Source organism: Syngnathus leptorhynchus, chromosome 16, assembly GCF_054491065.1.
Source record: "Syngnathus leptorhynchus isolate UIUO chromosome 16, UIUO_Slep, whole genome shotgun sequence".
Classification (NCBI taxonomy): Eukaryota; Metazoa; Chordata; class Actinopteri; order Syngnathiformes; family Syngnathidae; genus Syngnathus; species Syngnathus leptorhynchus.
The window spans coordinates 919,669-944,831 of NC_141210.1; the positions used below are offsets into that span (position 1 = coordinate 919,669).

Consider the following 25,163-nt stretch of genomic DNA (forward strand, 5'->3'; position numbering starts at 1 on the left):
TGCTGTTCGCTGCCGTTCGCTGCCGTTCGCTGCTCTCGTCGTCTCCACTACGACGGCGTGGACATGTTGAAGCAAACATGGATTTTTCCTTTTCTCTCGTCATTTGAAAGCAATGCCATTTCCTCCACCCCCCTTGACTCGCGCTTGAGGCTTGAAGGTAAAATTAGCCACGTTATGGCAATTGCGGATGTTTGAGAAATAATGAAATAATGGTAGCATTTGATGGCCACTGTCTTTTAAGTCGACACGGTGCTTTCAGGGAGGAACAATTGCACCATCTCACCACAAAAGGTTCCATCTGGGTTTTTTTTCCACATCCGATGCCGTGAATGTGATTGATTAGGCCCCTTGTCGTTTTTTGAGGCGTCGCTACTATCAAGACATGTTGTCATGACAGAGAAGAACTCAATTCGGTGGAACGAACTGATGCAGCAAGCATGACCGGCCACGGTTCGTGTTGAATAAGTCCCCACCATCCGGCGGCGGGGTTCGGACGGATCCGAGCGTAAGAGCGTAGGACCTGAGACGCCCTTCGTTTCGGCGCGAGCCAAAAGCCCAAACGTCGGACAGGGAAGGTGGTCTCTACGTGCAGGCCGCTCGGACCACAAGCTGCTGAACCGTTTGAACATAGGAGATGTTCTGATCCGGATGGGATGTAATGTGTGGCTGTGCAGCTGAGCACCGGTCTCCTTCTCCGCTGCTTCGTCAAGATTGGCTTCTGGTGTCCAGAGAATGGCGCGCTTCGGAGACGAGGTACCAGCCAGGTACGGCGGAGGGCCCGGTGGAGGGGGGCCCGGTGGTCGCGGCGGAGGCCGACAAGGAGGACCGCACGGACACGGACACGGCCATGGGCACGGGCTGGCCCACGGTCCACCCCCGGGGCCGGGAGCCCAGAGAGTGTACAAGCAATCCATGGCTCAGAGAGCCCGGACTATGGCCTTGTACAACCCCATCCCGGTGCGCCAGAACTGCTTCACGGTCAACCGCTCCTTGTTTATTTTCAGCGAAGACAACTTTGTGAGAAAATACGCCAAAAAGATCACCGAATGGCCATATCCTTTTTTTTTTTATGTCTGTCTGCACGACTGTAAGTAGAAAAACACTTGGCTCGTCAGCGTCGAGCGAATGACGGGAGGTCTAACAAGAATGCGAGGCTGGACTTGTAATTTACGCTTAATGAAACGGTGGCGGCGGCCGTGGCGGCCGTGGCGGCGGCTGCAGAAACCGCAGCCAGCCCCCTTTTTTATGAGCTGTTGATCTGCATCAATCACTTGATTTAGTCATTCCACGTCACATCACGTTGCCGGCCGCCAATCCTTGGATAGTCTCCTTGAGGGTTTTGATGCAGATAGGAGGTATGGTTCTAGGGGGCGCTACTGGGTGCTGATGTCAGCAAGTACTGAGTGGGAGAAAAAAAAAATGGGAGGGATGAAAACCACATTCGGTGTGTGTGTGTGTGTGTGTGTGTGTGTGTGTGTGTGTGTGTGTGTGTGTGTGTGTGTGTGTTTGCTGCTTTATTCCATATGATGTTATCGGAGGTCCCCATAAGAGCAATGACTACTTCCAAAGTGTGTGTGTGTATGACGCAAGCTTTGGCATGACAATTTCTAGTTATGACGTAGGTGAGTATGAATGTATGGCCATTTTTTTCCACATATCATTGTATAGAAGTGAATCGAGAGTGGTTGAAATTGTGCGTGATTTTTCATCCGAATGTGCGCAAATGAAAGTTTGTGAGTGTAAATTGGAGTCGTGATTGAATTGATCGCTGACGACACGCACCACTAATTGGGCTGCTCTGGTGAAAGGCAGGAGCTAGTTATGCTTATGACTCACAGTCTATTTACTCAACCGCCGAGTCTGAGAACTCCGATTTTTGTTTGCCTCAGATTACGTCCAGTAAGCATTTGTGGAAATTGGAGATGATTCCTGATCAATTATTCGGTCATGTCAGGTGACTAAAAAGTGTGTCTTGCAACATGGTTAATGCAAACTTTTTTTTTCTTTTTTCAAGCAATTCCATTTGCAGCCACTGAGCAGAGCCGAGCGTGATGATAAATTTATGGAAGGCAAATATGTCGTCATGTGTCTCGGTGGACTCGTTGAGAGCCTTTATTTATTTGTGAACTGGCTTTGGACACCAGGGGAGTGAGACGTAAATAACAATGTTATGGCTGTTTAATTAGAATTGGCATACTTGAAGGATGCAATTTAAGAGGGGGAGACGCATGGAACATTGGGCTACTAATTGTGGTTTTAAAAAAAAAAAAAAGGTTGAGTGCTGTCATGCAGTATTAGTTCGGGGTGTGCGTATTTATGCAACCAGGTTCTTCTACATCCTGTTGTCTTTTTTTTTCTTCATGAAAACGTTTTTGCCTCTCGTTGAAAATAGAGAGCAAGTCAATATGCTCAACTCTTCAAACATAAAAGCTTTTATTTGATCCTTTTACAAATCTCACGAGGTCTCCGTTGCGTTGTGGAGGCACTCTCCAAAGAAATATGAGGAGAACATGAGTAGAAGGGTTGGACAGTAAAAGGCGCTCACACCCAAAATGAAAGACAGAGAGCGAGGCCTGCTTGTTTTTGGGAGTCCAAGTTGTGTGTTGACTGCAGAATCTAAATTATTGATTGTTTATTTTTTGTGTGTGTGCAGCTTGCAAGTGTCGGTTGGTAACTACTGAACATCCCGTCAGTAGATCGGTGTGTGTGTTACTGCGTGTGTGTGTGTGCATGCCCTCAAGGTTCAATACGACTAACTCATAGCTTTTCACTTTCTGGTAATAATAAATGTGTGAATTGATCCATGGCCTAAGTTCCATCAGGCGCTGCTGATCTCATTGAAACTCAAATATCACATCACAGTGAATGTTGTCATCTTTTCATTTCACACATTTGAGCAAATATTGGCTGGGCTGTGTGTGTGTGTGTGTTTTTTTTTTAAAAATATGCTTGTGTACGTAATTTACACCTGCTACACTGTAAGCATAATTCTTTCAAATAAGATAGTTGAATTCATTTGATTTAATGAATCATCTTGAATGTGTGTGTCCTTTTCATAAATGGGTTGGAGAGATTATGGATCACAATGATATGGCCAAAAAAAAAAGAAGATTTATCTTGTATATTTATATCCACATAAGCTGACATTTGGAAAGCGTTTTTATGGAGGGAGGGCGGGTCGTGACGTGGGACGGAGCTATTTTGGGGCTTTGGGATAGGAAATCGAGGCAGATTGTGTGTGATGGATTGATTTTCGCTTGCCTGTGTTCTTTGGTCACGTGCGATGGCTGCTACTTGAAAACAATCTGCTTTCCACCTGCATGCATGCTGTGCTGACACACACACACACACACACACACACACACACACACACACACGGGAGAAGCACAAACAAGGTAAACACACACGGTTAGATCAGCATACTGCCAGTTAGCATCACCACAAAGATTATGGCAAGAAACACGCCACAGCGACTTTCTGCACACACTTAGCACCATCAGCAACTTGCCAAAGTGGCAATTCAGCTGTATTTGTGTGACGAGAGTGGGTGGCGGCGTTTGGCGGTGGCAGGGCTGAGGCAGGCACAACACACGCAGGATAGAATATACAGACGGAGCAGATCGAGAAAGGCGTCTGCAAGGACCAAAACACTGATTGATGTTAAATCCTTCCGAGAAAGGCCAAGCGGGGCTAAAGTGGCCTTTGGGCTCAGCTGTTTGTTTAGCATCGCCGTCAGACGTGGCGTGGCGTGGCGGTGCTGTGAAGAGAAACATTTGATAGAATATCATCGCCGGTGGATTTTGGATGATGACTTTGCACGGTCGTCCTTCTGCGGAATTAGTGACGGCCAAACGAAGTGATTTCTGCAATGTCTTGCCAACATCGTAAAGAAAGTCGTAACGTGAGAAATTGACATGGTCGTTTGTGTAAGAGCACGAGAAGGCAGGCCACTTGCTTGTTTAGTTGAATATGAAGCTTGGCGCCTTCCCAAATGGTAGCAGCTGCTCCGTCGTCCGTCGGTCGGGTTCCATGAATCCATCCGTGCATGTGTGTGGCCAAATGGAGGGAGGGCCCATGTAGTGGGCCAGGACTGTCAAGGTTATTGAAGGGTAGACATGCATGTAGAAATGCACCACGTCTTACGCTATTTAAGATCACCGGCAAGCATTTCGTCATTCATTTAGGAATTCCATAAATTGAAGCTTATGATTTTTTCAGATGCTATACATCATGATCAATCCCAATAAATAAACACGCAGTGAGCAATTTGCCTTCCCTTGGCTTTTCCGCAACATATGCTCTTGCGGCGTGTTGCGGAAAGGTGCAAAGTGTGTCTAAAGATGGAGTCGTCGGTGCGGCGATTACACACAGCACGCTAGCGCAGAGTGTCATATGCAGCATATTGTATCGTTTCCCTCCCACTCTCCGACATATAATCCCCCCCCCCCTTCCCTCTTCTCCACAGTCCTTGTGTGTGTTCTGCCACTAACCTACTTTCCACACCGCTCAGGAGAAAAAATACCGCAATACTCTCACACCCCTCTCCGTCTTGCGTTATCTCAGGGCTCTTTTTGCTCTTCTCTTAGCTAGCCTCTGATTCCACCTCTTCCTCTTTTATCCCCCCTTCCTCTTTTCAATCACGTCTGTGCCCACAGGTCATTTTCTTTCTCTGTCTTTGCTCTCTATGTACATCAACACACGCACGCACGCACGCACGCACTCTTTCTGGCTGCCTCTGCATCTGCTGACGCGGCATCTCTCCCTTCCCGCCCTCTCTCTTTCTTTTTAGATATTGGACAGAGATGGCATGATAGAGATAGAGATGATTGATGGGCTCAGCTTGCCAAGCTAGAGAAAGATGGAGTGACGGGAAGGAAAAAGACGAAAGGGAGTTTGGAGGCAGAGGAGGAGCGACGTGACAAAGGAAAATATTTAATCCCTCGGAAAAAATTGTTCTTGTTAGCGTCGCGGAGAACATTTCGGGGGCTCGCTCGACCTACCGACGTCCCCACAAACACGGGCAAAAGTGAAAGACAGCGGGGAAGACAAAGAAGCTTAAAGAGAGAACATCTCATCTCCCTTCCCCTCGATTCTTTCCTGGCTTTTGAGTCACGGCTATATATAGTTGCGAGAAAGGCGCAGGAAGCGATTCATTATTGAAGCTTTATTGCAAAGTGAGAGTCATTTATTCATGTGTAAGATCTTGTGTGGGTGCACACTTAGCAGGGTAAAGATGGAGATCATAATATTTTCTTGTGTTTGGTCAGCTACAACCTTGAGAAAAATGCGCCACTGGGTGGAGCCCTGAGCGATGTGCATCCTCAAACGCGGTATAAACTTGGACTACCTCGAGGGATCAATTGAAGTCCAATTTTTAATCCAAATGGTTTTGAACTAGCAATTAGTGAGAGAAAGGTAGGGTAGACCTTAGAGCCACTCAACGCAGGTCTAAGTTGTGGCTCAGGCAGACAAATTGTGTGCTGCCCTCATCTGCCTGGTGGATTTTGTCGCATTTGATTCATTCTATACAGCGGCCGAGCTTTTGCAGTTTACTTGATAAAGCATTTTTGGCACCCACAGCTGAAGTAGCAGTGGTAACATTTGGTGCACCGGAGCGAGCGATCGCGACAAACCCGGTTAGATGTCGTGGGTCTTATTTGGCCATCTCGCTCTATGTGGCGCTCTCCCTGACTAGCCTTCAGACGTTATGTACACAGAGCCAAATGGTGATGTCGCAATAAATCAGTCAGTCCGATGGGCATGGTGGTGTGCAAGTGTGCCACGATGCATTTGTGTCTTTTTTTTTTTTTTTTCCTGAACTGACTTCCCTCACTCCATTTGAGTGGATGATTCTCGCCACCATCATTGCCAACTGCATCGTCCTGGCGCTGGAACAACACTTGCCCGACGGTGACAAGACGCCGCTGTCTGAACGTCTGGTAAGGCCAAGGCGAGCTTTTTTTCTGTCCTCCAGCCGGCCGGTCGGCCGCTACATGTCTTTTTCATCTCTCTGTCGTCAGGATGCCACGGAGATGTATTTCATTGGGATCTTCTGTTTCGAATCCGGTATCAAAATCTTGGCCCTTGGCTTTGCCTTCCACAAGAACTCGTACCTGAGGAACGGATGGAACGTCATGGATTTTGTGGTGGTGCTCACGGGGTAAGTGACGAGCTGTCTTTTCCGCTGTGCTGTGTTGTGTTGTGTTGTGTGTGCGCCCTTTCCTCTAACGAGCGAGCGAGCGAGCGGCCGGCCGACCGACCCCATCCCGAGCAAGGCAGCAGTCAGATCACAGAGCAGAGCCGCAGGCGGCCAGCAGCCCGGGTAGTGAACAAATGCCACGACACTATAGTGCACGCAGAGCTGCTGAGGGGGGAGGGGGGCTCAGCGGGAACACACATGGCGGACCCCACCAGCAGGTGAAGAAGCTGGCAAACAAGACTGGAAAAGACAGCAATATAGAGAGAGTTTTTAGAAGCACGGTACGGGTACTTGGCATTTCCGCCCATTTCTGGCCCCTCCGTCCCTTTGATAACACACAGAGCATTTCCACTTCAAAAATTCCTTTTCCGTCGTCACAGAAATTCAAAGACAAACACAATTAACATGTTTGTGAATAGATGGGCTGTGCACTCTACAGCCTTATTGGATGGTTGTTTGAAATATATTTGTGTGTTGACCTGCATAATGTAGTCAATTGCCTGAGTGATTTGGCCCTGGGAATAAAATAGCTGTTTTTTTTATGCCCACTATTGATTATTAGTCCAATTACGCTTAGTTTACAAGCCTTGGTACAGTGCAGCTCCGCACCTTCAGCTCATTTTTTATACAACTGATGAATGAAGGAACAAAAACGAGCGTCTTTCCAATGACTTCAAATCAATCAAATGAAAATAAATGGAAAGCTTTTGCTTTTAGTGACGAGAAGAAGAAGAAGAAGGAGTGAAGCGTGCTACCTAGCGATCAGTCTTTTGTTTAATTTTTTGGGATGGTGTGACTATAGCTTGAGAGAGCATTTTGGATAATGCCTTTCATAAGAAGAACCAAAGATAAGTGGCGAGCGTATTTGGTCAACTAATTAGCCTGATTCGGCTGAAGTCAGCAGGAACGCAGATGGCAAGTGGGCACGGCACGTAAGATGATGTTTTTATAATGTGTTACATTCCCGTGAGAAGGGGCAGCGGGAAGAGCAATAGCGCTTAACGCTCCTCCAAATAATCAGCCCTTATAAATGATGCCAGATGTATGTGCCTCTGATCATCATCGTCATTCGTCAATTCATCATCATCTTCTGTTTGTTCTACCAGCTTTTTTTTGATGACCTACTTTCCAGGAGACATTTGGGGAAATGATTCCCACTCACTACGCAATGTTTGTTCTGCTACCGGCATGTCTGTTTGTTTTGCAGGTGTGTGTGTGTGTGTGTGTGTGTGTGTGTGTGTGTGTGTGTGTGTGTGTGTGTGTGTGTGTGTGTGTGTGTGTGTGTGTGTGCGCGTGTGGCGCATATGTGCAATATCTGTATATTGAATGTACAGAAGTTGTTGATGCACAGAAAAGATAGATGGGGGGGGGAAAACACCCAGACTCCTCCTTTGGCTCTGTTACCAAGGTGATACAGAGATTCTATCAATGAGCCAAGGTTGCAGTTGCTATGGAAACGCTTATGAATGAGAAAGGGCAGAGTAACCGTGGAGACGGCGTGAATGAGGAAGTGCCCGATCGACTTGACGTTTGTCATAGCAGAGTGGTTGTAAACGCTGTGAGATAAATATTTATTATACAAGAAATCTATTAGTGTTTGAAAATATCCATGGTAGCCCCAGCATCTATGACATTTTGAGGCTGACCACGTTACATGACGTGATGTTCCGTACATGATGTGACATTACATTTATGTTACGTTACGTTACGCTAGAGTGAGCGTACAAGCTGAGATTGAAAAACGACACTTGTGCGTTACTTGCTATTTGAGTGCGTTTCCGAGCCGGCCGGACTGATTCCGAGCCTGCGGTGATTAAGGCTCTGCTGTGTCACTGGCACAGAGGAGAGTGGCAATGTGTCAGAGTGACAGAATAAAAAAAGAAAGCGGGAAGCCAGGCATGGACGGACGGATGGATGATTCACTCTGTGCGTCAGACGAGGGAGCGACTGGAAGTCTGGCGGCACAGGGGAGCATCTTTTGGACTGTGGTCTTGTTTACCATTCTCCATCCGCCTGCCGTTCTCTAGCGCAACATCAATTCCGCTCCAGTCTGGAAAGACTATGAATAAAAAATGACTGAAATGTACAAGTCAGCATCTCGCATTTTCATCATGTGACGTTTGCTTTGTGGTCCTTCTCGCCATCTCCTCCCCATCGCTCCATCCATCTTTTTGCTTTTGTTTGAATTGATAGCCCTTCCGTCACCCGCCCCTGCCCCTCCCTCTTCCCGATACACTTTGCCGTCCGGCTTCACTTTCCACCTTTATCGATCAGCTCGGCTTCTGCAGAATTTACATAATGGCCCGTCGTGAGTTTGTATATTTCTGCATACGTATATGTATTCATCAATCTATTGAATATCGATTGTCTCTTTTGTAACTCATCCACTCTAGGATTCTATCCACTGTGGGCTCGGATTTTGACTTGCGGACCCTCAGAGCTGTCCGAGTCTTGAGGCCCCTCAAACTGGTCTCGGGTATTCCTAGTAAGTTTGTTGTCCCTGAGATTGGTTGTTATAAAATCAAAATGCAAGTTCTACTGAAGGTTTAAAAATAGCACAGAGAAGTGTTTTGAATTTGGCTTTTATTCAGCTTCTTTGTTGCTCTGCATGATGCATCCAACTCAAGTGGTTCTCCTGTGCACTCTGCTTTTTTTATTGTACTGCATTGCATCGAGATTTTTTTTTTTTTTGGGTTACAGCTGTAAGGTTGAGTGAAATCTTAAATCCGATCTTCAAAGCGCATGAAGATTTGCAGAAACAAAGCAGATTTCCTTTTGAAATAATCCACTTATGCATGTCATATTGGATATTCCAATTCATTTATTTGCATTTTTTTTGGCTGTATTATGGCTGTAGAGCAAATATCCATTGATGATGTGCCACAGGCTTACAGGTGGTGCTGAAATCCATCATGAAGGCCATGATTCCTCTCCTCCAAATCGGCCTCCTGCTTTTCTTCGCCATCCTCATGTTCGCCATCATCGGCTTGGAGTTTTACATGGGCAAATTCCACACCACCTGCTTTGACAATCACACAGGTACGCACGCCGGATGGAAATATTGACACCTTGTCTGGCGATAACAGCAGCTCTCCATTTCAAATCCAGGGGAGATCCGAGAAGAGTTCCCATGCGGGACGGAACCTCCGTCGCGATTGTGTCCGGAGGGTACCACCTGTCGAAAGTACTGGCTCGGTCCAAATTACGGCATCACCCAGTTTGACAACATCCTTTTCGCCATCCTCACCGTCTTCCAGTGTATCACCATGGAGGGCTGGACGGAACTGCTCTACTATGTAAGTGCAAATCCCCATCACCACTTTTGCCAGGATTTGGACTTGAAACTTCTTTTTTAGTAGCAATGTTATTTTTCTTTTGTGGTCATACTCGTAGCGTGCCGGATGTGTCTCGCTCCCTGTGTCCCTCCTTCCCGTGGCTGCTCTATATTTAAAAGGACCCGTTGAGCCCAAGTTATTCTTGCAGCTGCCGGAGAGAGAGGTGATAAAAGTTTAATGGTAGAAAAGAAGAAAGAAAAAAAAGGGCTTTGCGCTACATTGGGTGCACAGCGGCCATGCCAGCTTCCGAGTTGGGCCGAGGGAAGCAAGGCAGGGGGCTATTAGGGCAATAAGCCATAGTGGGGGAAAAAGGAGCAGCACAAGAGGTAAGCTTAAGGAGGGGCAATCTTTTGATTGGGTCATTATTTAGATTTATTTTCCCAGGGTCATTGTTTCTTTTGTTTTGTTTTTTCCCAGGGTCATTGTTATTAGTAACGTGAGATTGTCTTTGCATCAATGCTAGCAGTGGAAGGTCACAAACCTCTGCTGACTATTTGTGTGTTTGCATGCGCGTGTGTGTGTGTGTGTGTGTGTGTGTGTGTGTGTGTGTGTGTGTGTGTGTGTGTGTGTGTGTGTGTGTGTGTGTGTGTGTGTGTGTGTGTTTGCATGCACGTGTGTGTGTGCGTTTCCAGAGCAACGATGCCTCAGGGAGCGCATGGAACTGGATGTATTTCATCCCCCTTATTATCATCGGCTCCTTCTTCATGCTCAACCTGGTGCTGGGTGTGTTGTCAGGGTAAGGGTCTGCTATGTGAAAAAAATCAAATGCAACCAAATAGCAGTTGAAGATATTTGATTGGTCTATTTCCTCCTCATAGGGAGTTTGCCAAAGAGAGGGAGCGGGTGGAAAATAGAAGCGAGTTCCTAAAGCTGAGAAGGCAGCAGCAGATTGAAAGGGAACTCAATGGTTACTTGGAATGGATCTGCAAAGCTGGTAAATACAAAAATCTGAAATATTGACACTGTTAAATATCGTCTTTGACCATTGTGGCCCGCCGTTAGTGGTGTTAGCGTTAAAGCTTACATGTAGAAGATGAAGGAGGTGCAAATTGAGGCCGGCCAGCCGGGCCTTTCTTCTTCTTCAATCGGCAATCTACATCAAAATAAGTCTAGGATGAAAACACAAAAGGTGGTGCAGGTCCAGAGTGCATTTTCATTTGCATTGGCAATAGCAAAAGACTGATTTCAATTGGAAGCTGTCAAGAAAGCTTTTAGTTTTAAAATCCTTACGCTTACTAAATATTTGTTTTACTCGTGTGCCTTTATTTTAAAATGTATGAACGATTCCTGTGTTGTTGTTTTTTTTTTTGCAGAAGAAGTTCTCTTGGCAGATGATGAAAATGAAAATGATTATGATGGTAGGAATTCTTTCTACTGTGGTCATCTATATTGTTCTCTTCATTACAATTAAATGGAAAAGTGTGTGAATGCTGACAAGACATGAATAGAGGGAATGATCACTGCATATCATACCAATGAGCAAAGATGCCCCTAGTGGCTATGAGCAGCATAACAGTCATTGGCAAAAGAATGTGAATTCTCATTTCTCAGGCTTCATTAGCATTCTCAGCATTCAGACAATGAACAGAATGCAGATCAATAAATTCAATACAGGCTGCTGCTGCTGCTTTTTTGTTTGTTCCAGGCTCCCGCAGGAGAGCCACCAAGAACCACAAGAGCAAAGCTGAGCTTCTAAACCCAGAGGAGGGGGAGGGAGATTTGGCAGTTGGTGAGACAACACACACACACACACACACACACACACACACACACACACACACACACACACTCACAAAGTACAGGTACAGAACATACAGATCTTGCATATCGCCATCACTTGACCCATCTCACCTTGTCGTTCCTCCTCTCATGTTCCCCCTCCACCGTGTCCCCGTGACATTCCGCTCTCCAGGTGACGCTGAGACTAACGCCGACGTGTTTCTTCCCCCCTTAGCTTCGCCCTTTGCCCGCGCTAGCTTAAAAAGCTCCAAGCTTGAAGTGTCAACTTTCAAGAGGAGAGAAAGGCGCTTGCGCTTTTTCATCAGGCACATTGTGAAGTCGCAGGCCTTCTACTGGACCGTTCTGTGTTTGGTGGGCCTCAACACGCTGTGTGTGGCTGTCGTGCACTACGACCAGCCCGAACCGCTCTCCGATTTTTTAAGTGAGTAGAGCAGCCGGTGTGCTGATGTGATCGATGCTTGGTCACCCATTGTCCTGGACTCCATTTTATTTTTTCCCTGCTTCCCTCCTGTTAGATTACGCCGAATTTCTCTTCCTGGGAATATTCTTGACGGAGATGTTTGTCAAGATGTACGGTCTGGGAAAGCAGGCTTACCTCAACTCTTCTTTCAACTGCTTCGACTGCATCGTGAGTAGCGACGGCAGCAATGAAGACCACCTAATGTATATATGAAGATGGAGAAGGATGCTTTTGTTCCAAAAGGTGATCTGCGGCAGCATATTTGAAGTGCTGTGGTCTTTTATCCAACCGGGCACATCATTCGGCATCAGTGTTTTACGAGCTCTCAGGTTATTGAGGATCTTCAAGGTCACCAAGTGAGTGGGTTTTTTTTGGTATGGAGAAGCCTTCATTTCAAAACAAATCTAATTCTGGCTTGTATTTTTTTCCCCAGGTATTGGGCATCTTTACGGAACCTTGTGGTGTCTTTGCTGAACTCCATGAAGTCCATTATCAGCTTGCTCTTCCTCCTCTTCCTCTTCATAGTTGTCTTTGCCCTACTGGGAATGCAGCTCTTCGGAGGACAGTCAGTGCACTTTTCTTCATTTTAGGAGGCTTTCATATTTCTGTCCAATCAATTTTCCTCCCCCCCCCCCTCTCAGGTTTAATTTTGAAAATGGAACTCCTTCAACAAACTTTGATACCTTCCCGGCAGCAATAATGACCGTTTTTCAGGTAAGCAGTGCAGATCCCATTTATCTGGCCTGGAACGTGGTTCTAAAATGTTTTTGTCCAGATTCTGACTGGTGAAGACTGGAACATGGTGATGTACGCTGGCATCAAGTCTCAGGGCGGCGTCAACAAGGGGATGGCCTTCTCCGTCTTCTTCATCGTGCTCACACTTTTTGGCAACTGTATCCTTTGCTTTGTGAAGAAATGATTCACTTCCTCCGTTTCCAAAATATTGCCTGGTGTGAAAATATGGCCAAACGCCCACATGGTGGATTTCCTCTCACTCTTTCCTCAGATACTCTGCTGAATGTCTTCTTGGCTATCGCTGTGGACAATTTGGCAAATGCACAGGAGTTAACCAAGGTGCAACCCAGCTGGATGTGACCTCATCATCATCATTTTTTTTCTCCCTCCGCCACTTCACTTCCTCCATTGACGTCATTTTCTTGCTTCCTTGTCTCTTTCCTGGCAGGATGAGCAAGAGGAGGAGGAGGCTGCCAGTCAGAAGATCGCATTGCAGAAAGCCAAGGAGGTAGCGGAAGTCAGCCCCCTTTCAGCTGCCAACCTCTCCATAGCAGCGTGAGTTGCAATCCCCACAAGTATATACGTGTGTGTGTGTGTGTGCGTGCGTGCGTGTCCAAATGATTTTCAAGCTATTGCATTACAACGCAATGTATACATAATGACATTCCCTCACATAAAGTTGCCCTCATAAAGGTTTAACAAGAAGAGCACGAGCACTCCCGACTCACAGTGACCTTTCCGCATTTGATACAACACGCTCACAACGCACACAATCAATGGGGATGATCAACAAATCAAAATTGGCGTCATTGTAGGCGTCAGTTTGTCAGGGGGGGATTTTTTCTTTTACAAGCAAGTCTAATCTAGGTTCAATCTTTTCTTTTCTGACATTCCTTTAATTGTCCGTGAAAGTGAACTAAACAGATGATATACTAATGAGAGTGAGAGCGTGTTTGGGTTTGCATGTCTGCATGTACCTGTGAGGTTCCATTCCAAAATGTGACATACTCACATCATCATGATGATGATAATAATAATGAGCTGAGGTGGCTCCATTTTGGAATGAAATCTTCACGGTTTCTTTTGTGCCATCACGCTCACCAACTGTTTCCCTCCTCAGCAACAAAGTACACAGTGATTATCACAACGCTACTGACTCCTTACTGGACTGGTATTTATTTATTTTTTATTTGTTTATTTCTTTCTGAATCTCTTCTGTTAAATGGCCTTCCGACAAATTTTCCGTCTCCTCCCTCTGTCACTTTGTCTCATGAACCCAAATTTGCGTTGTTGCACCTCACGCTCGTCACATGACCAAAATTGACGAAACCCTGGCCACTGCTAATTATTGTAGTCAAATTTGGTTAGCTAATCAAATCACACATGGCTTCCAAAATATTTGCATGTGACTTTTCCAATGTTGATGTTTATTTCCACACCATCCCCCACATATTTCCTCAGCGTGTGGTGTCAATGGCCTCCACTCATTCTCCACTGTGCTTGCTTATTCCCAGTAAGGAGCAACAGAAGAACCACAATAAGGGAATCAATAAGTCCGTGTGGGAGCAGCGCACCAAGGAGCTGAGGAAACAGACTCTGGCGTCCAGCCGAGAAGCCCTCTACAACGAGCTGGACCCCGAAGACCGCTGGAAGGCAAGGGCAGGGAGGGAGGAACAAAACAATGTAAAGGACAAAAAAAAAAAAAAAAAAAAAGGCCGCTAGACTTGTGATATCAGTGTACACAAGTAATGGCTACGTACGCGTTTGATTTACGGTGGAACTTCTCAAGTCAAACCGGGACGTCCATCCACATTGTCTAAGTAACTTGAATCTGGTCCCAAAAAAAAGAAAACTTTAGAAGTTCCACCAGAAGAAATTTGACAATGCAGATTTGAACATAGTCACCCTTTTATGCTCAGGTCAACTACTCACGCCACGTCCGACCAGATATGAAAACTCACCTGGATCGACCTTTGGTGGTTGACCCCATGGAGAACCGCAACAACAACACCAACAAGAACACCGACGACAATCCGGACCTCTGCTTCAGCCAGAAGCATCTCGCCGATGACCGTCAAGAAGTCAAAGCTCCTCTAGAGCGAGGCGAGTCCACCGAGAGTAGGCGGAGCCGCAAAAGTACGCACCACCATCGCGGCTCCCACGTGCGCTTGGATACGACCGTCATCGCCGGGCCGGGCTCGGAAGAGAGGCCCGCTAGGCGCCATCATCATAATCGCAGCGGAAGTCGGGGGACGGGCCAGTCGGAACACAGGAAACCCAGATTGCGTCGCAAGAACGATGACGACGACGACGACGGGCGAGAAGGAAGCGGGAAAAGCGCAAGACGCAAGAGCAAGGGCGTCGACGAAGGCGGGGAGGGAGGAGAGAAGGGAGCGGCCGGCGACGGGAGGCCGAGAAGGAATCGCCATAGCAAGCAGATGGAAGGAGAAGGGAAGAAGACGTGCCAGCATCGACGGAAGTAAGTGGAATACGCCGACGTAATACGTACGAATCTTAAAAATGTGACTCTTTAGGGACGGGAGTGTTCTGAACCTCTCCACCACAAGGCCCATCCAGAAGAGGCTGTCCAGGCAGGACAGTGAAGATATGGACAACCTCATGAACACCAAACTGGTTTCTGGTTCCGCCCCTTCCAACGAGCAGCCCACAAATCCCAGTTTGGAATCCGCCCTGCAAAGCGCCACTAGAGGGAGCTTAGTCCGATTGGACGGCTACGGGAAGGTGGCGCACCGGCGCGCCAGCAACGCCGTCCGACAGCCCTACCTGGACCACACAGTGGTGGACATGCCGGTTTTTCCATCCGCCAACGCCATCCTGCAGGGTAAATCATTTCGAGCGCCCGCCACCTCGGTCTTGACTCACGACCTCCGCCGTGTGTTTCTTTCCAACCCACCCAGTCAATAAAAATGCAAACACCGAGCCGTTACCAGCCAAGGAGGACAAGGACGACGACGACGACGCAAAGGGAGGTGACGGGGGACCCAGGCCCATGCCCCCCTTCACCTCCATGTTCGTACTGAGCACCACCAACCCGTGAGTAGGACACCGAGGACTCAAGTGCTCAACTTCAAAATGTCTTTGGAGCCTTGTTTGATGGCGGTGGGATTTAGATTGGAATCTCAGCCGGAAAGCCCATCTACTCTATTAGCGCAGCCAAAGCCATTATATATTCTTTCTTGGATGGATGGGGCGATACGGAGAAGAATGAAAAGAACAACTTTGTCTCCTGTTAGGTTTCGCCGGGCCTGTCACTACATCTGCACGCTGCGCTACTTTGAGATGTGTATTCTGCTCGTCATCGCCATGAGCAGCATCGCCCTTGCCGCCGAAGACCCCGTCTGGCCCGATTCCACTCGCAACAACGTAAGAGCGTCATTTCCTTGTCAGAATATGCTTTGGTCTAATGCCTTCCTCTCCGTGTAGGTCCTGCGCTATTTCGACTACGTCTTCACGGGGGTGTTCACCTTTGAGATGTTAATTAAGGTAACTTGCCTTTAGCGCTCGTAGATGACTTGAATTTCTCATCATGTTCCGTCTTTCATCTCAAGATGGTGGACCTGGGCTTGGTCTTACACCAGGGCTCATATTTCCGTGACTTGTGGAACATCCTGGACTTTATTGTGGTTAGTGGCGCGCTGGTGGCCTTCGCCTTCACGTAAGTCCCAACGTCTCTCTTTGTGTACAATCATCCGTAGTCCCTCCTCCAGGAATGTTTTTCTGTCTCTCACACACTGCTTTCCGTCCTTCTCCATTCAACTTAATATCTTCTCCAGTTGACCTTTTCCTTTCTTTCCCCATCCTGTGGTTTGTAAACACGTTGGAAGAGTTTCTCCTTCCTGTCTGTTCTGCAATGACCAGTAACCTTTTAGTGCCAGAACGTTGTGGAGTTAAGCGAAGGTTATGCGGAAGTTACTTTTAAGATGATTCGACATGTTGAAATCATTGAAAGAGTGTCCAAATATCTAAGAGCCGCGCTTTTATCGTCCAACATCGTGATGGAACCCAACTTAAATGTCGCATGACGTTCCCCTGGGGTGCTTGTTTGTGCTGATCATTTCCCGCTGATCCGTTTGGTCACTGACACAAGCAAAGTGGTGAGCGCTTGCCATGTTCTCGACATGGCAGTCTCATGCACATCCCTGATGGTGTCTTAACTCAATTGACTGAATTGAAACGGCACTCCAGCAATCTCATTGGAGATGTTTATCACTCCTTTCAATCCAATTAGTCTGTCTAAGGGTTGCCTGGGCGTCGGACTCAGGAAGGCTTCCGCTAGACTGGGCTTCATTTGATGAAATTACAACACACTAATGTGAGAATAAATAAAAGGTGCATGAGAAGAACTCCCCAAAATGACAAATAGTGTCTCTTTTTCCCCCTCATGCTGCATTTTAAATGGCAGTGAAGTGTTTTCCCTTAACCTGACCGTCACGACAGAAAATATTTGAGTGTTACAGGCCTCACTTCTTTTTTGCTTTCTCTCTTTCTCATCTCATTTGGAATCCCATTCTGGTTCTACCTCCCACCCTTGTCTTTCTGTCCCTGTCCTTTTCCGTCTTTTCAATATCTCTCTTCGTTTGGACCACCATCAGCAGCGGCGGAGGGTAAAGTTGTCTTTTTTCTCTCTTCTCTGTCTCTCTCTCTCTCTCCTCTCTCTCTCTACTTTGTCAATGTTTGAGACACACATGACACTCACCACCTCTCCATCCATAACAGATAGTCTGTCCTTCTGTTTCATTGTTCACCATGGAAGAGCTCTGAGCCAGACACTAGTTTCCTATAAAAATAATGGATGCTTACCAAGAACTAGTTGACACACACAAAAAAAAGACGAAATGTGCTCAATGCATGTTTCAACATAGAAAAGGCTTTGCAAAGCACACACAATGTAAACAGTTGACCTCTGTCATTAAAAACGTGCGCATAATTGACCGCCATTATAAAGAATTGGTTTTTTGCATACGATATAAACCCCCAATAAGTCTTTTCCACACAACATTAAAAAATGAAAGCTATAATGTACAAATAGGTGAATGCGGGGGTCGACTGTACAGCATGCACACACACACTCACAAAAGCCATCTGGCTTCACATCTGTAAGATAGCCAGCTGCTCACACACATGTGCCACTGCCCCTCAGGCCGCCCTCAATGACCTCTTGACCTCGTTTTTTTTTTTTTTTTTGTGTACTCCAAGGAAATCTCCATAAAAGTCAGTGCCAAGGAGACTACACGATTCCATGCTTACTGAACAATGCACTGGAAACAATCGTTCCGGCGGTTGTTTTTGACACGTATAGCTTTCATAACTAAAGGAGAGAGTTTGTCTTTTTTTTCTTTTTTTTTTTTTACCAGTACCGCTCAACACACGCGGTACTACACCGATTCGGACTTTTTCTTTTCAAATTTGAATAGCGTGACAATGACTAAACTCTCTCTGCAAAGGTCCAGTTTGGGGCATAGCGTTTGGACTTAGTGGAAGACGCGGGCGGTGTCTGGCAAGGTTTCAATGCAGCATGAGTATAGCGTGATTTTTGACTTCCCGCCAGTCATCTTTATACAGCATTGAAATACATTGCAGACTTTTTTTTTGAAGACGTTAGCCTTAGCATGTGCTGTAGTTGCAAAATATCTCCGGAAATAGAGCATGTTAGATAGCGCAAGACTTTACACTTGGAAATAGGCTAAAGTGTAAACAAATAGCAAACGCCCGCCCGCCCGCATGTGTTGCTATGTACCTAACATGAGGCAGTTACTCATTGTGAGTTAACTAGGACACAAATAAGATGAAATTGTGTCGGCCTGCTGCTATTTTTGGGGGATTGGAGCGCACCTGCTGACTCTCTGTAACGCTCTGTGTTTCCACGTTCAGGGGGAGCAGCAAAGGGAAGGATATCAGCACCATCAAGTCTCTGAGGGTGCTGAGAGTGCTGCGGCCACTCAAGACCATAAAGCGCCTTCCCAAACTCAAGGTGTGTTGTTGTTGTTCGTCTTGGAGTGAGATCAATCTTGTTCACGCCATCTTCTTCTTCTTCATAGGCTGTTTTTGACTGCGTGGTGAACTCTCTGAAGAACGTCCTCAACATTCTGATCGTCTACCTTCTCTTCATGTTCATCTTTGCCGTGGTGGCCGTGCAGCTTTTCAAGGGACGTTTCTTTCACTGCAGTGATGAATCCAAAGAATTTGAGCGGGACTGCAGGTCAGAAAATTTTGATCAATGTGCAATAGTGGCTTCAGAAAGGTCAGAGGTCACATGCTATTTTGACTTTTTTTTTCGTGCCAGTATATTAATAATGGAAACCAATCATACCTGCTAATGCTGTCATCTGTACACGTGTAGAGGCGAGTTTTTGGTGTACGGGCGCGATAACGAAGTGAAGGCGCAGAAGCGGGAGTGGAAGAAATACGATTTCCACTATGACAACGTGGCTTGGGCCCTGCTCACGCTCTTCACCGTCTCAACCGGAGAGGGCTGGCCCGAGTGAGTACGCGCGCAAGGTCACGCTCCCAAACGTGGGGTCTAAGCTCCGCCCCTTTTTGTCTTAGGGTGCTGAAACATTCGGTGGACGCCACTTACGAGAATCAGGGCCCCAGCCCGGGATACCGGATGGAGATGTCCATCTTTTATGTGGTGTATTTTGTGGTCTTCCCTTTTTTCTTTGTCAATATCTTCGTGGCTCTCATCATCATCACCTTCCAGGAGCAAGGTGACAAAATGATGGAGGACTATAGTTTAGAAAAGAATGAGGTGAGGGAGGAGCCACAGAGGTTGCGGGAAAGGTGACGGCGGCCCGAGAGCCAAACTTCATCTTTGTGTTTGATGTTTCCAGAGAGCTTGTATCGATTTTGCCATCAACGCCAAGCCTTTGACTCGCCACATGCCCAAGAACAAGCTCAGCTTTCAGTACCGCATGTGGGAGTTTGTGGTGTCGCCGCCGTTTGAGTACACCATCATGGCAATGATTGCGCTCAACACCATTGTCCTTATGATGAAGGTGAGAACCACCACGTGAACTTTTGCTTTTATTCACGTCACTATTCCTTCAATGAAGATGTTTTTATATTTATATTGTCCTTGACAGTGATGATGTGCCCTGCTTGTCTTTTGTTTGTTTTTAGTACGATGGAGCTTCAGATACCTACGAAGCTGTGTTGGCCAACCTCAACATTGTGTTTACCTCACTTTTTTCCATGGAATGTGTACTCAAGATTATTGCCTTTGGTGCACTGGTGAGCTAGTGTGTGTGTGTGTGAAATGTTCCTGTCATTTATGGTTTTGTCCAATTTACACATGAGGTTTCTTTTTCCTGTTTATTCTGAAAGACCAAATTTCATGGCATTTAGATTTGGGAATACTTTGATAGAATGTACATGACTGCAAAGCTGCTTTTGAAATAGCATCCACAACCGGCTGCAAAAGACGATAGACGAAGGCGGGCCGGGCCGGGCGAAACGAATAGTCCAAGGTATAAATATGAAGGCGACAGTAGTGATAATTACAGGCATTAGGGTGAATGACAGATATGTGGTATAAAGAGGAGCACGGATTATGAAAGCGGGAGTGGAGATTTAAGGGAGAGAGGATTTAAATCTCCCAGCATGGAGTCCAAAAAGGCGTAGACGCATTACGCGGGCCTCCAGACAAATAATATCCAGGGTGAGTGTGTCTCAAGGTGCTTTATTTCGATAGCCTGCTTCCTGCTTCTGCGGCCCTCCGCCGCTCTAATGCACACTTTGGCTGCAGGCGAGCAAAGTGTGGGAGAACCAGCCAGCCAGCCAGCCAGCCAGCCAGCTAGCCAGCCAGCCAGCCAGCCAGCCAGCCAGCCAGCCAGCTAGTGAGCCAGCGAGCGAGCTAGCGAGCGAGCCGAGTCCACGCCACTCGGCTCAGCCGCTTTCCCAGAAGAAATCCCCTAATTGTGCGCACGTGGGGTGGGGGGGAATTCAGCATTTAAGAAGGATTAATGTTCAGATAGGGCTTCGTTAATTAGAGGATGGAAAGAGGGAAACTTTTATTAAGAGTTGCTTTTTTTTTTCTCTCTCTCTCTCTCTCTCTTTATCTGTCCTGTCCATCCCTGCTCACAGAATTATTTTAAAGACGCCTGGAACATTTTTGACTGTGTGACTGTTCTAGGCAGCATCACTGATATTCTGGTGACGGAACTCGGGGTAAGTGGTCCATTCCGACCCGTGACGAGAACAATATTTGCACATCTCGGCTTTTGGGTTAGGGGTGCTCTTGAGGCCCGTATTTTTCAGCCATGCCTGAATATGATTGAAAGGCTTGTATAATTGTGGGAAGCGGGTAGACGGCGGCGGCGGGCGAGAGGAATGCTAATGCTGCTTGGCGCGGCGCTGCCAGCTGCTTCCAGCTGCTTCCAGCAACGTAATAGGCAATCAAATAAGGAAGCGCCAGCCAAGACGCCGAGCGGCGTTTGCATCTGGCGCTGACTACGTTGGAACTGTAGCGCTTGCACTCAAATGGAATCTGTCTTCTCAAAAGTCATTTTTACTTTTGGAACTTTTGGAAGCGGTTCAAATGACAAGATCAGATTGTGCTCAGTGTCGTGTCGTAAATGGGCTGCGGGATTTAGCATTGCAAAAATGAAATGAAACAAAGGCACATGTACCAATATTGTTTTGCATTATGGCTTCAAGTACAAATCAAAGTTTCTAACTACGCACCACATCATTATACGATTGTGATTACCTTTCGTCGTGTACTTGTGTTGTTGTTGTTGTACTGACTATTGATTTATTTCTTGTTTTTATCTTTTTTTTACATGCTTTCATTAAATCTTCCACAAACTTAATGGCGATCTGCTGTAATCTACTCCCTCCCTCCCTCCCTCCCTCCCTTTCTGCCCGATCTCCTTCCTGTGCTACCGTCCAATCAAAATGCACTATGAATCCTCTGTGTCAACCCATGATAACTGGCTCTGGTTGTGTCTTCCAAAACAACCCCCAAAAAATGTGCTGCTCTAAACCATGTGTCTGCAACATCTACATGTAGATGGTTTGTAATTTTTTTTTTTTTGGGTCAAACTTTTTGTTCTGCATCTGCTTCAATGGCATGTGGAATGTGCACGATGCAAACTTTCAATGGAATTCTCCCAATTCCTCTGCCACTTGCAGTCCTCTTGACATTCATTTCTTGACTATCCCATCCATACTAGTTATCCTTTACTAAGATCCGGCGTTGTAAAGGATTGAATTGTATCAACCCGAATAGATTGCCACATCTATCACATGGGGTGATTTTTTATTTTTATTTTTTATTTTTGGGATGGCTATCTATATCCACAGAGAGTGACTGTGAGGGCTTCTCTGGAACTTATCCTTTGTGGCAGAGAGAACCAAAAGTGCATGCCGCCCTAACTTTGCATGATCCTATCATCATATCTGGATAGAAGTTGTATCCATATTTTTTGACCTTCCCTTCTTTGCAATTTCAAATGGTGGAAGAACATGTCCACTTAGTTGTGCTTCAACCACGCTCATTTATATTTTTTAATATCCTACTGATCGTATTAGTCCCATGCGCATGCTCCGGACTTGCCTCATTGAATGCAAAAGGCCGTTGCCTTGAGAGAATTAGTGCATTTGGTTGTCTTTTCCTCGCAAAGGTGGCGCGTCCCTGCACTTTGAACTACTCACCAGTGCGAGCACATTTTGATGATGAAACCCAATTTGGATGGAAGCGTGTCAATTTGCCTCTCCTCTTTTTGTCTTGTTTGGTTTATGAAACGCTTGTTGGAGCCTTGCTGACTTTGGTTTGCTTTGAGTTTGAATCCTCCTTTTTATTTTTTTTCGATTTGGTTTCCTTTTTTTCTTTGGTTCGGTACCTTCTTCTATGCCTCCCCAACATTTCATCCGTCGCAAGGAACCAATTGTAATTGTATTTCAACCCTGTCTCCCTGATTATGTGCTGTAGAATAACTTCATCAACCTGAGTTTCCTGAGGCTGTTCAGGGCAGCTCGCCTCATCAAGCTGCTGAGGCAAGGAGAAACCATTCGGATCTTGCTCTGGACCTTCGTTCAGTCCTTCAAGGTCTGTCCGCCAGCCTACGAGCCATGCTAAATATTTGGAAGACTCGTTCAGATGCTCGAGTCGAGTTTTTTTCTGTGTGTCTTTCCTCAGGCTCTGCCTTACGTTTGCCTCCTGATTGCCATGCTCTTCTTCATCTACGCCATCATTGGGATGCAGGTGTGCGGAGGAGCATGACCCGAAACCTAAGCGGAGACTCGCTCGCTGACTCGTGATTCCCTTTTGTGCAGCTCTTTGGGAATATCGCCATCGAAGAAGACGGAGAAGGTGCCATCGACCAACACAACAACTTCCGAACCTTTGTTCAGGCGCTCATGCTGCTCTTCAGGTGCCATTTGTGAGATTAGCTGAAAAGTTTTTGTTTCGAGGCGGTTTTTGAATGTGTTATGGTTTGTATTTCAGGAGCGCCACCGGGGAGGCGTGGCATGAGATCATGCTAGCATGTTTAGGGGGCAAGGAATGCGACGAGCTATCTGGGAATCCGGAGCCCGAGTGTGGCAGCCAAGTGGCTTACCTTTACTTTGTCTCTTTCATCTTCTTCTGTTCATTTTTGGTAAGTTGATCTCTCATGCATTCAAAGTTCCCTTCCTGAGCTGGGGTTTGCGTTGACGCACGCGCAGATGCTGAATCTGTTTGTGGCCGTCATCATGGACAACTTTGAGTACTTGACGAGAGATTCTTCCATACTTGGACCTCACCACTTGGATGAGTATGTCAGGATATGGGCCGAGTATGATCCCGCCGCCTGGTAAGTGAGAAAGAAAGTTTGTTTCTTTTCCGTCAATCGACAGACGTATGATTGGTGCTGCACTGAAAGATCAACCGGCCAAGCCATTGTGTCTAATCAGCAATTTTTATGCACGTTTTTTCTGCCAAAAATGGTTGCGATGGAGGTGAGGGTAACCAAAATGGACATGTGGTTATCTCTCTCTCTCTCTCCCTCCTCCTCCCCCTCCTTCTATGCAAGTTCCAATCCCAAATCCTCTCCCTGGTATCTGAATACAGCCAAAAACTTACTGTGGCAAAGTCCACATTTGTTTTCCGAGGACTCCTTTGTCTTAAGTCTACAGTTTGGACATCGACTGTAGACGCGCTAAGTTTCATGGCATCTGTATTCCAATATGTGTGTGCTTGTTACTGGTGTTGTCATGCAAATGTGCCACAATATGAAGAATTACACTCGGACCACTTAAAGGCCCTGTAAAGTGAATTCAGAGATTTGTATACCTTGGGATTTTGATGCCATACGTTTTTGTGGCTCAAACGTGTGTCAACATCACAAAAATGCTCGCTGGATTTTTTTGTCTAGTTGCTATTTGATTGTCAGTTTGATTCTATATAACCTGCCATTTTTTTTTGTCATCGTTGAAATTGACCAGGAATGGTAAAAACAGTGCTGTGCTCAATTGACTTTGATTTTCACTTTACAGGGACTTTAATAATAATAATAATAATAGGGCAGGGTCATTGAATTCATTTAGTTGAATCATAATTTGCTCTTTGCCACATGTGTTAGCATTAGCTTAATGAATCCAATTTGTGATAAGGATGGTTTGAAAGAAAAATGGTGAGGATCACTTTTAAGCGTGCGGCGCATGCGTATTTGTTTGGTGCATTCTAGCACAGTATTTTTTTGTGCAGTCAACATATTGCAAAGTATGTTCAAATACTGTGTGAATCTTGTGCTCTTCCTCCCAATGTTTTTTCTTCTTTCTAACTGTTTGTGTGTGAGCGTCTCCTAACTCCCCTGTATTCTTCTTGCAGCGGGCGCATTCATTATAAGGACATGTACAGTTTATTGCGAGTTATCGACCCGCCTCTGGGCTTAGGCAAGAAATGCCCCCATAGGGTGGCCTGCAAGGTTTGACTATATTTTCAAACAAAACTTCTCAAGCACACCTGCTAGCGACAGCATCCAGGAATGGAATGAATGCTGCTTTCTTGTTTTGGGAGGGGGGTCCTTTTTCATTTCATTTTTTTTTTTTTTTCCAATCTACTTTTCCACCATTATCAACTTGCATTCTGAAATGCTGAGAGAATGTGCGGGACAATGCAGATCACACCCTGAGATGCATGTGAAGTGCTCAAAGTGTAATAGAAGACAAAAAAAGGAGGATTCTTCATTAGTTGAAGGATCATCAATTTGATCTTTTTTTTTTTTATTATTCGTTTTATTTTGTTGGTTAATTGTGGCTCTAATATGGCAAACTACGGTGGCCCACTGTAGGGTTGCATTGTTCTTGGTTTTGGGGGGGTTTGGGGAAAGACAGAAACTGCATTGACACCCCTTCCTCCCTCCGTCCCTCCCCTCCCCTCCCCGTGTGAGCAGGAATGGCTTGGTGCCTGCTCGGCTGTGCAAACACACACGTTCATGTACAAAACACACACATGCTCGCCACGAATCTAGTTGGAAAATATTGAGAAAATAATAACAACTGACTCAAATGTGATGCCCCCGAAAATCACTTTCAGACACATTTTTAAAAGTGTACTTTTTTGGGGGGGGGGGCTTGGATAAGATGGATCAAACCATTTGTGAGGGTGTGCACTGCATTTTGGTAAATAATCTGTCAAATTTGGGAATGCTTGGATTGATTTTAGGAGTGCTTCAGCACCCCCCAAAAATGG

General features: G+C 46.2%; 1 protein-coding gene across 3 annotated transcripts in view; it reads left to right on the top strand.

Annotated features, from left to right (window-relative positions):
• Positions 1–732: 732 nt before the first annotated feature.
• The window catches only part of cacna1aa (calcium channel, voltage-dependent, P/Q type, alpha 1A subunit, a), a 34,583-nt gene continuing 10,152 nt past the window's right edge, over positions 733–25,163 (top strand). Inside the window, exons 1-41 of one of the 3 annotated variants that reach the window (XM_085934925.1) lie at positions 733–1,052; positions 5,834–5,939; positions 6,021–6,160; positions 8,593–8,684; positions 9,086–9,238; positions 9,308–9,495; positions 10,167–10,270; positions 10,353–10,468; positions 10,848–10,892; positions 11,180–11,263; positions 11,489–11,695; positions 11,790–11,902; positions 11,978–12,090; positions 12,168–12,299; positions 12,376–12,448; positions 12,510–12,627; positions 12,741–12,808; positions 12,918–13,024; positions 13,590–13,640; positions 13,984–14,152; positions 14,389–14,948; positions 15,004–15,311; positions 15,388–15,523; positions 15,724–15,853; positions 15,914–15,973; positions 16,039–16,145; positions 17,083–17,094; positions 18,362–18,461; positions 18,529–18,689; positions 18,831–18,971; positions 19,037–19,238; positions 19,321–19,485; positions 19,610–19,720; positions 20,573–20,656; positions 21,501–21,503; positions 22,422–22,538; positions 22,629–22,694; positions 22,766–22,863; positions 22,938–23,088; positions 23,156–23,283; positions 24,300–24,396. In XM_085934925.1, coding sequence (XP_085791051.1) covers positions 733–1,052; positions 5,834–5,939; positions 6,021–6,160; positions 8,593–8,684; positions 9,086–9,238; positions 9,308–9,495; positions 10,167–10,270; positions 10,353–10,468; positions 10,848–10,892; positions 11,180–11,263; positions 11,489–11,695; positions 11,790–11,902; positions 11,978–12,090; positions 12,168–12,299; positions 12,376–12,448; positions 12,510–12,627; positions 12,741–12,808; positions 12,918–13,024; positions 13,590–13,640; positions 13,984–14,152; positions 14,389–14,948; positions 15,004–15,311; positions 15,388–15,523; positions 15,724–15,853; positions 15,914–15,973; positions 16,039–16,145; positions 17,083–17,094; positions 18,362–18,461; positions 18,529–18,689; positions 18,831–18,971; positions 19,037–19,238; positions 19,321–19,485; positions 19,610–19,720; positions 20,573–20,656; positions 21,501–21,503; positions 22,422–22,538; positions 22,629–22,694; positions 22,766–22,863; positions 22,938–23,088; positions 23,156–23,283; positions 24,300–24,396 — 5,436 coding nt within the window. The remainder of the gene's footprint in view (positions 1,053–5,833; positions 5,940–6,020; positions 6,161–8,592; positions 8,685–9,085; positions 9,239–9,307; positions 9,496–10,166; positions 10,271–10,352; positions 10,469–10,847; positions 10,893–11,179; positions 11,264–11,488; positions 11,696–11,789; positions 11,903–11,977; positions 12,091–12,167; positions 12,300–12,375; positions 12,449–12,509; positions 12,628–12,740; positions 12,809–12,917; positions 13,025–13,589; positions 13,641–13,983; positions 14,153–14,388; positions 14,949–15,003; positions 15,312–15,387; positions 15,524–15,723; positions 15,854–15,913; positions 15,974–16,038; positions 16,146–17,082; positions 17,095–18,361; positions 18,462–18,528; positions 18,690–18,830; positions 18,972–19,036; positions 19,239–19,320; positions 19,486–19,609; positions 19,721–20,572; positions 20,657–21,500; positions 21,504–22,421; positions 22,539–22,628; positions 22,695–22,765; positions 22,864–22,937; positions 23,089–23,155; positions 23,284–24,299; positions 24,397–25,163) is intronic. The other 2 variants (XM_085934923.1, XM_085934924.1) reach the window with 2 other exon arrangements.